At 46.8% G+C, this 10,735-nt stretch overlaps 1 protein-coding gene across 1 annotated transcript in view; it reads left to right on the forward strand.

Moving 5' to 3' along the window:
* The window catches only part of mtmr12 (myotubularin related protein 12), a 38,471-nt gene that overhangs the window by 19,578 nt on the left and 8,158 nt on the right, over positions 1–10,735 (forward strand). Inside the window, exons 7-13 of the mRNA XM_064928966.1 lie at positions 3,276–3,399; positions 3,595–3,670; positions 3,848–3,945; positions 4,922–5,125; positions 6,062–6,132; positions 6,933–7,105; positions 7,380–7,556. Coding sequence (XP_064785038.1) covers positions 3,276–3,399; positions 3,595–3,670; positions 3,848–3,945; positions 4,922–5,125; positions 6,062–6,132; positions 6,933–7,105; positions 7,380–7,556 — 923 coding nt within the window. The remainder of the gene's footprint in view (positions 1–3,275; positions 3,400–3,594; positions 3,671–3,847; positions 3,946–4,921; positions 5,126–6,061; positions 6,133–6,932; positions 7,106–7,379; positions 7,557–10,735) is intronic.

Here is a 10,735-nt window from a genome sequence, read left to right on the forward strand (position 1 = left end):
CTAGTAGCCTGCATGCCCCAGACAGGGCTGGTATTTACACAGATCTAGTAGCCTGCATGCCCCAGACAGGGCTGGTATTTACACAGATCTAGTAGCCTGCATGCCCCAGACAGGGCTGGTATTTACACAGATCTACTAGCCTGCATGCCCCAGACAGGGCTGGTATTTACACTGAGATCTACTAGCCTGCATGCCCCAGACAGGGCTGGTATTTACACAGATCTAGTAGCCTGCATGCCCCAGACAGGGCTGGTATTTACACAGATCTAGTAGCCTGCATGCCCCAGACAGGGCTGGTATTTACACAGATCTAGTATCCTGCATGCCCCAGACAGGGCTGGTATTTACACAGATCTACTAGCCTGCATGCCCCAGACAGGGCTGGTATTTACACAGATCTAGTAGCCTGCATGCCCCAGACAGGGCTGGTATTTACACAGATCTAGTAGCCTGCATGCCCCAGACAGGGCTGGTATTTACACAGATCTAGTATCCTGCATGCCCCAGACAGGGCTGGTATTTACACAGATCTAGTAGCCTGCATGCCCCAGACAGGGCTGGTATTTACACAGATCTAGTAGCCTGCATGCCCCAGACAGGGATGGTATTTACACAGATCTAGTAGCCTGCATGCCCCAGACAGGGATGGTATTTACACAGATCTACTAGCCTGCATGCCCCAGACAGGGCTGGTATTTACACTGAGATCTACTAGCCTGCATGCCCCAGACAGGGCTGGTATTTACACAGATCTAGTATCCTGCATGCCCCAGACAGGGCTGGTATTTACACAGATCTAGTAGCCTGCATGCCCCAGACAGGGCTGGTATTTACACAGATCTAGTAGCCTGCATGCCCCAGACAGGGCTGGTATTTACACAGATCTAGTATCCTGCATGCCCCAGACAGGGCTGGTATTTACACAGATCTAGTAGCCTGCATGCCCCAGACAGGGCTGGTATTTACACAGATCTACTAGCCTGCATGCCCCAGACAGGGATGGTATTTACACAGATCTAGTAGCCTGCATGCCCCAGACAGGGCTGGTATTTACACAGATCTACTAGCCTGCATGCCCCAGACAGGGCTGGTATTTACACAGATCTACTAGCCTGCATGCCCCAGACAGGGCTGGTATTTACACAGATCTAGTAGCCTGCATGCCCCAGACAGGGATGGTATTTACACAGATCTAGTAGCCTGCATGCCCCAGACAGAGCTGGTATTTACACAGATCTACTAGCCTGCATGCCCCAGACAGGGCTGGTATTTACACTGAGATCTACTAGCCTGCATGCCCCAGACAGGGCTGGTATTTACACAGATCTACTAGCCTGCATTCCCCAGACAGGGCTGGTATTTACACAGATCTACTAGCCTGCATGCCCCAGACAGGGCTGGTATTTACACTGAGATCTAGTAGCCTGCATGCCCCAGACAGGGCTGGTATTTACACAGATCTACTAGCCTGCATGCCCCAGACAGGGCTGGTATTTACACAGATCTACTAGCCTGCATGCCCCAGACAGGGCTGGTATTTACACTGAGATCTAGTAGCCTGCATGCCCCAGACAGGGCTGGTATTTACACAGATCTAGTAGCCTGCATGCCCCAGACAGGGCTGGTATTTACACAGATCTAGTAGCCTGCATGCCCCAGACAGGGCTGGTATTTACACAGATCTACTAGCCTGCATGCCCCAGACAGGGCTGGTATTTACACAGATCTACTAGCCTGCATGCCCCAGACAGGGCTGGTATTTACACTGAGATCTAGTAGCCTGCATGCCCCAGACAGGGCTGGTATTTACACAGATCTAGTAGCCTGCATGCCCCAGACAGGGCTGGTATTTACACAGATCTAGTAGCCTGCATGCCCCAGACAGGGCTGGTATTTACACAGATCTACTAGCCTGCATGCCCCAGACAGGGCTGGTATTTACACTGAGATCTAGTAGCCTGCATGCCCCAGACAGGGCTGGTATTTACACAGATCTAGTAGCCTGCATGCCCCAGACAGGGCTGGTATTTACACAGATCTAGTAGCCTGCATGCCCCAGACAGGGCTCGTATTTACACAGATCTACTAGCCTGCATGCCCCAGACAGGGCTGGTATTTACACAGATCTACTAGCCTGCATGCCCCAGACAGGGCTGGTATTTACACTGAGATCTAGTAGCCTGCATGCCCCAGACAGGGCTGGTATTTACACAGATCTAGTAGCCTGCATGCCCCAGACAGGGCTGGTATTTACACAGATCTAGTAGCCTGCATGCCCCAGACAGGGCTGGTATTTACACAGATCTAGTAGCCTGCATGCCCCAGACAGGGCTGGTATTTACACAGATCTAGTAGCCTGCATGCCCCAGACAGGGCTGGTATTTACACAGATCTACTAGCCTGCATGCCCCAGACAGGGCTGGTATTTACACAGATCTAGTAGCCTGCATGCCCCAGACAGGGCTGGTATTTACACAGATCTAGTAGCCTGCATGCCCCAGACAGGGCTGGTATTTACACAGATCTAGTAGCCTGCATGCCCCAGACAGGGCTGGTATTTACACAGATCTACTAGCCTGCATGCCCCAGACAGGGCTGGTATTTACACAGATCTACTAGCCTGCATGCCCCAGACAGGGCTGGTATTTACACTGAGATCTAGTAGCCTGCATGCCCCAGACAGGGCTGGTATTTACACAGATCTAGTAGCCTGCATGCCCCAGACAGGGCTGGTATTTACACAGATCTAGTAGCCTGCATGCCCCAGACAGGGCTGGTATTTACACAGATCTAGTAGCCTGCATGCCCCAGACAGGGCTGGTATTTACACAGATCTAGTAGCCTGCATGCCCCAGACAGGGCTGGTATTTACACAGATCTAGTAGCCTGCATGCCCCAGACAGGGCTGGTATTTACACAGATCTAGTAGCCTGCATGCCCCAGACAGGGCTGGTATTTACACAGATCTACTAGCCTGCATGCCCCAGACAGGGCTGGTATTTACACAGATCTACTAGCCTGCATGCCCCAGACAGGGCTGGTATTTACACAGATCTAGTAGCCTGCATGCCCCAGACAGGGCTGGTATTTACACAGATCTAGTAGCCTGCATGCCCCAGACAGGGATGGTATTTATACTTTTGTGTTTTCCAGAGATGCAGAGAAGTGCAGATGACATAGATAGAAATGCTGTCCAGTGTGGTGACTGTGACCTGTTCACACAGTGAGGGGGGGCGGGGGACACATTGAAAATGACAGTACCTTGTGTTTTCCAGAGGCGCAGAGGAAAAAGCAGACTGTGATGTTTGACTCCGTGGAGGACTGGACTCAAGAAATGAAGAGAACTAAAGGAAACTGTAGAGTGGTGTCGGAGAACAGCAACTTCGAGCTCTCTCCAAAGTACAGACTTTTTTTTAATTTTATTTTTTTAACATCTGACCAATGCTGTAGGAAATGTAAATAGCATGTAACAGCAGTTACATCTCAAGACGTTGTGTCCTGATCAACATGCTGTTGGTTGAAGTCGTTCTCTTTTATTCCTCTATTTCCTGCTGTATCATGTTATGAGTAAACCAAAACGTCTATTTCCTGCAGGTTGCCTCAGTATTTTATAGTCCCAAAAAACGTCTCGGACGAAGACTTGACTAAGTACCAGGGAAAGGGATTACCGGTATGTGTTGGGTTTTTCATTTATTTATTTTTCTATTTTTTTTTAAAGTCATTTTGTGTCTGGTACTTGATTTATATTGAATATATCACATTTTAATTATATGACCGTAACTCTTCACTTGCTGTATTGGGGTCAATATACAAATAAAAGAATGTATTTGATCATGTCTGTTTTCAGATGTGGTGCTGGTCTCATCATAGCGGCTGTGCCTTGTTTAAAACCGCCTCTATACCCCTGGTACAAGAGGACAACGTCCCACAAACCTACACGGAGAAGTAAGAGACATCCTGATTGGTTGCATCGTCTGTGTTTTTGATTAATGCTTATATATGTATATTATATATATATATATTATATATGTATTGATTTTGATAAGTTGTGATTTTGATAGTGATAAATGCTTATATATGTATTGATTTTGATAAGTTGTGATTTTGATAGTGATAAATGCTTATATATGTATTGATTTTGATAAGTTGTGATTTTGATAGTGATAAATGCTTATATATGTATTGATTTTGATAAGTTGTGATTTTGATAGTGATAAATGCTTATATATGTATTGATTTTGATAAGTTGTGATTTTGATAGTGATAAATGCTTATATATGTATTGATTTTGATAAGTTGTGATTTTGATAGTGATAAATGCTTATATATGTATTGATTTTGATAAGTTGTGATTTTGATAGTGATAAATGCTTATATATGTATTGATTTTGATAAGTTGTGATTTTGATAGTGATTAATGCTTATATATGTATTGATTTTGATAAGTTGTGTTTTTCATGACTTTTTTTCCCAGTCCTACCCTTTAAAATGTTTATATATATTTTTTTTAAATGTTTATGAAATGTACCGACTGTTGTGTAACACTGTGAGGTGTGTTGCAGAATGTTGACGGCAGTGGCTCACAACCACCTGTACTCCGTAAAGACAGAAGACCTTGCATCGTATTGTCTGTGTTTTTGATAGTGATTAATGCTTATATATGTATTGATTTTGATAAGTTGTGATTTTCATGACTTTTTTTCCCAGTCCTACCCTTTAAAATGTTTATATATATATATTTATATATATTTAAATGTGTATATATATATATATGTGTGTGTGTATATATATGTATATGTGTATATGTATATATGTATATGTATATATGTATATATATATTTAAATGTATATATTTTTAAATGTATATATTTTTAAATGTTTATGAAATGTACCGACTGTTGTGTAACACTGTGTGTTGCAGAATGTTGACGGCAGTGGCTCACAACCACCTGTACTCCGTAAAGACAGAAGACCTGTCCGACACACTGCCCACCGTTCAGGACATCCTGTTGTCTTACAACAAATTCAAACAGTTCTTCCTCATCGACAACACAACAGAGTTCTGGATGTCCGATATGAAATGGTTCTCCTCACTGGACAACTGTGGATGGCTGGACATCATCAGGTGAGATTTGAAAACCAAACTATTGTTTTTTTTTTATTTTTTTAAATCATGTTTACTCGGCGGCCAGTTTATTAGGTACACCACGCCGTTCGCTCCTCCAGACAGGTGGCCGTGGTTTGCTCTATAAAACAGTCATCGGTTGAACGTAAAACTAGTGACCTAAGAGACTTTGAGGTATGATCGTCGGTGCCAGGCGAGCCCGGATTCAGTATCTGAGAAACGGCCGGCCTTCTGGTTCTTTCAACGCACGACAGTGTCTAGGGTTTACGGAGAATGGTGCGACAAACAAAACATCCAGTCAGCGGCAGTCCTGTGGGTGAAAACAGCTCGTTGATGACAGAAGTCGAAGGAGAATAGCAAGAATCGTGCAACCTAACAGGCGGGCCACAACTGCAGTACAACAGTGGTGTGCAGAACAGCATCCCAGAACACACAACTTGTCGCTCCTCGTCACTGATTGGCTATTGCAGCAGACGACCACCCCGGGGTTCCTGTCCTATCAGCTAAAAACAAGAAGAAGCTGCTCCAGTGGACATGACATCATCAACACTGGACCATTGAAGAGTGGGGGGAAAACATGGCCTGGTCCGACGAATCCCGGTACCTGTTGCGTCATTCTGATGGCAGAGTCCAGATTTGGCGTGGACCCATCCTGCCTGGTGTCACTGGTACCGGCTGGTGGCGGTGGTGTACCCATGTGGGGAATGTTTTCCTTGCTAAAGTTAGGTCCCTAGATACCAATCGAGAAATGTTTTTGAATTCCATACCTTGTAGAATCCTCCTGAAGAATTCAGGCTGTTCTGGAGACGGGGGAGGCTGACTCAATACTAGATGGGTGTGCCTAATCAAATGGCCACTGAGTATTTGACCAGTGGTACCAATGTATTTGTTTAGGATCATGTCTCACGCGGAGAGACAATGTCTTGTGTGTTGCAGACAGTGTCTCCAGAAGGCCGTGGAGGTAGTTGAGAGCCTGGAAAAGGAAAACACCAATGTTCTCATTATGGGTAAGGACCATTTGAGGAAGGTTGTATTTTATTTGACAAGGGGTTTTGGCCAAACAGATCCTGTGTCCTGACATGTTGTTTGGCATATTTTTTATTTTCTTAACATTTGTCCCACAATGATACTCAGGAGAGGATGTTTCTGAGTTGACTATCCTCCTGGTTCTATAAAAACAATGAAATTAATTGAAGGTAGACTCCGCTAAATGACATTGCCACGAGCAGCTCCGGTGATATTGAGATAAGCGAGATGCAAGACATTGCCCTCAGTCACACACAGTATCTGCTGTTTACAGTGTGGTACCAAAACAACAGAGAAGTTGACCCTCGCGCTTCAATGCTCTTAGTCGTTGAAGAAATTGACCCACTATGCTGTGTCTACGTCATGTCGCTGAGTCTACCGTTAAATATGTGTTTGTGTTGCAGCAGAGGCTGGTCAGGACCTGTACTGGGTCCTACCTCTATATTGTATCATATCAGAGGAGGCTGGTTAGGACCTGTACTGGGTCCTACCTCTATATTGTATCATATCAGAGGAGGCTGGTTAGGACCTGTACTGGGTCCTACCTCTATATTGTATAATATCAGAGGAGGCTGGTTAGGACCTGTACTGGGTCCTACCTCTATATTGTATAATATCAGAGGAGGCTGGTTAGGACCTGTACTGGGTCCTACCTCTATATTGTATAATATCAGAGGAGGCTGGTTAGGACCTGTACTGGGTCCTACCTCTATATTGTATAATATCAGAGGAGGCTGGTCAGGACCTGTACTGGGTGTTAGATTGTGTTGTATTTTTCCAGAGGAGGGTGGTTCAGACCTGTGCTGTGTGGTCTCCAGCCTGGTCCAGTTGATGTTGGACCCCTACTACAGAACTCTTCTGGGCTTCCAGAGTCTGGTGCAGAAGGAGTGGGTAGCAGGAGGACATGCTTTCCTGGATCGCTCCAACCATCTACACCTCAAGGACAAGGTGGAGGTAGGATCCGGGTGTCCTGTTTTTGTTTATTCTGTTGTCTGACAATTAAACTAGCCATCAACCTTGATTCTTCCGCCTCCCTCTCAGAGCTTATTGGAGGAAAGGCTCAAGTCCCTCCCCTTGACATCCTCCTCCAATGAGCTTTGAGAAGGAGAGGAATTTAAGAATCAAGGACTGTAGGGGTATCAAGGATTTGAGACCAGCGGTATGTTTAAAAAACAACAACAACTGTGGTGTATAGGTGACAACCGTGTCCCTCTGTCCGTCCTCTCAGAGCCAGTCTCCAGTGTTCCTGCTCTTCCTGGAGTGTGTGTGGCAGCTACAGCAGCAGCATGGTCCGGCCTTCCAGTTCTCAGAGACCTACCTGACCGTGCTGTCTGACAGCGTCCATGTTCCGGTATTCACCACCTTCCTCTTCAACAACGACGGCCACAGAGACAGCTTACTAAGGGTAAAGACACATGCAGGCACACTCATTACCAATACAGCATGTTTTCTCTAGGCTGTCTACCAACCACTCTGCAGTAGTTAGACCTACAAACCACTCTGCTGTAGTTAGGCCTACAAACCACTCTGCTGTAGTTAGGCCTACAAACCACTCTGCTGTAGTTAGGCCTACAAACCGCTCTGCTATAGTTAGGCCTACAAACCGCTCTGCTGTATTTAGGCCTACAAACCACTCTGCAGTAGTTAGGCCTACAAACCACTCTGCTGTATTTAGGCCTACAAACCACTTCTGTAGATGCATGCCAGCACATAACATTTGGCCTGCTTCTACCGAACAGTAGTATGGACTGGTTGAACCCCTGGTGTGGATTGGATGTTCCTTTTCTTTAAGACTGTATACTGGAACAGTCACTACATTTACAATAGTGTTATCAAATACCAAACATTTTACTAATGATACCAGGCCAAGTTATCACATCGCTTTGAGGCAAGCAACACTGAAGCATGCATGAGCGCATCAGCTGTTCCGGATGACTGTGTGATCATGCTCTCCATAGCCGATGTGAGTAAGACCTTTAAACAGGTCAACATTCACAAGGCTGCAGGGCCAGATGGATTTCCAGGATGTGTAATCTGAGCATGCGCTTACCAACTGGCAAGTGTCTTCACTGACATTTTCAAGCTGTCCCAAGTTCCTTGGTGTCCACATCACCAATAAACTATCATGGTACAAACACTCCAAGACAGTCTTGAAGAGGGCACGACAACACCTATTCCCCCTCAGGAGATTGAAAAGACTTGGTATGAGTCCTCAAATCCTCAAAAAGTTATACAGCTGCACCATCGAGAGCATCCTGACCGGTTGCATCGCCGCCTGGTATGGCAACTGATCGGCATCCGACCGCAAGGCACTACAGAGGGTAGTGCGTATGGCCCAGTATATCACTGGGGCCAAGCTTCCTGCCATCCAGGACCTCTATACCAGGCGGTGTCAGAGGAAGGCCCAAAAAATGGTCAAAGACTCCAGCCACCCTTGTCACAGACTGTTCTCTCTGCTACCGTACGGCAGGCGGTACCGGAGCTCCAAGTCGAGGTCCAAAAGACTCCTGAACAGCTAATCAAATGGCTACCTGGACCATTTGCACGCCCCCACCCCCCATTTTTACACTGCTGCTACTCTGTTATTATCTGTGCATAGTCACTTTAATAACTATCTGCATGCACGTGTTACCTCAATTACTTCAACGAACCGGTGCCCCCGCACATTGACTCTGTACCAGTACCCCCTGTATATAGCCTCCACATTGACTCTGTACCGGTACCCCCTGTATATTGCCTCCACATTGACTCTGTACCAGTAACCCCTGTATATAGCCTCCACCTTGACTCTGTTCTGTAACACCCTGTACATAGCCTCCACATTGACTCTGTACCGGCACCCCCTGTATTTAACCTCCACATTGACTCTGTACTGGTACCCCCTGTATATAGCCTCCACATTGACTCTGTACCGGTACCCCCTGTATATATCCTCCACATTGACTCTGTACCGGTACCCCCTGTATATAGGCTCCACATTGACTCTACTGGTACCCCCTGTATATAGCCTCCACATTGACTCTGTACCAGTACCCCCTGTATATAACCTCCACATTGACTCCTCTGTACCAGTACCCCCTGTATATAGCCTCCACATTGACTCTGTACCAGTACCCCCTGTATATAGCCTCCACATTGACTCTACTGGTACCCCCTGTATATAGCCTCCACATTGACTCTGTACCAGTACCCCCTGTATATAACCTCCACATTGACTCCTCTGTACCAGTACCCCCTGTATATAGCCTCCACATTGACTCTGTACCAGTACCCCCTGTATATAGCCTCCACATTGACTCTGTACTGGTACCCCCTGTATATAGCCTCCACATTGACTCTGTACCAGTACCCCCTGTACAGTGCCTTGCGAAAGTATTCGGCCCCCTTGAACTTTGCGACCTTTTGCCACATTTCAGGCTTCAAACATAAAGATATAAAACTGTATTTTTTTGTGAAGAATCAACAACAAGTGGGACACAATCATGAAGTGGAACGACATTTATTGGCTATTTCAAACTTTTTTAACAAATCAAAAACGGAAAAATTGGGCGTGCAAAATTATTCAGCACCCTTAAGTTAATACTTTGTAGCGCCACCTTTTGCTGCGATTACAGCTGTAAGTCGCTTGGGGTATGTCTCTATCAGTTTACCGCGCCGTTCCATTACCATTACCGCGCCGTTCCATTACCGCGCCGTTCCATTACCGCGCCGTTCCATTACCGCGCCGTACCATTACCGCGCCGTTCCATTACCATTACCGCGCCGTTCCATTACCATTACAGCGCCGTTCCATTACCATTACCGCGCCGTTCCATTACCATTACCGCGCCGTTCCATTACCATTACCGTGCCGTACCATTACCGCGCCGTTCCATTACCATTACCGCGCCCGTTCCATTACCATTACCGCGCCGTTCCATTACCATTACCGCGCCGTTCCATTACCATTACCGCGCCGTTCCATTACCATTACCGTGCCGTACCATTACCGCGCCGTTCCATTACCATTACCGCGCCGTTCCATTACCATTACCGCGCCGTTCCATTACCATTACCGCGCCGTTCCATTACCATTACCGCGCCGTACCATTACCGCGCCGTTCCATTACCATTACCGCGCCGTTCCATTACCATTACAGCGCCGTTCCATTACCATGCCGTTAGTGACAGCTGTTCCATTACCATGCCGTTAGTGACAGCCGTTCCATTACCATGCCGTTCCATTACGGTGCCGTTAGTGACAGCCGTTCCATTACGGTGCCGTTCCATTACCATTACAGCGCCGTTCCATTACCGCGCCGTTCCATTACCATTACAGCGCCGTTCCATTACCATTACCGCGCCGTTCCATTACCATTACAGCGCCGTTCCATTACCGCGCCGTTCCATTCCAATTACCGCGCCGTTCCATTACCGCGCCGTTCCATTACCATTACCGCGCCGTTCCATTACCGCGCCGTTCCATTACCATTACCGCGCCGTTCCATTACCATTACAGCGCCGTTCCATTACCATTACCGCGCCGTTCCATTACCATTACCGCGCCCGTTCCATTACCATTACCGCTACGCCGTTCCATTACCA

This window comes from Oncorhynchus masou, chromosome 1, assembly GCF_036934945.1.
Source record: "Oncorhynchus masou masou isolate Uvic2021 chromosome 1, UVic_Omas_1.1, whole genome shotgun sequence".
NCBI classification, from domain to species: Eukaryota; Metazoa; Chordata; class Actinopteri; order Salmoniformes; family Salmonidae; genus Oncorhynchus; species Oncorhynchus masou.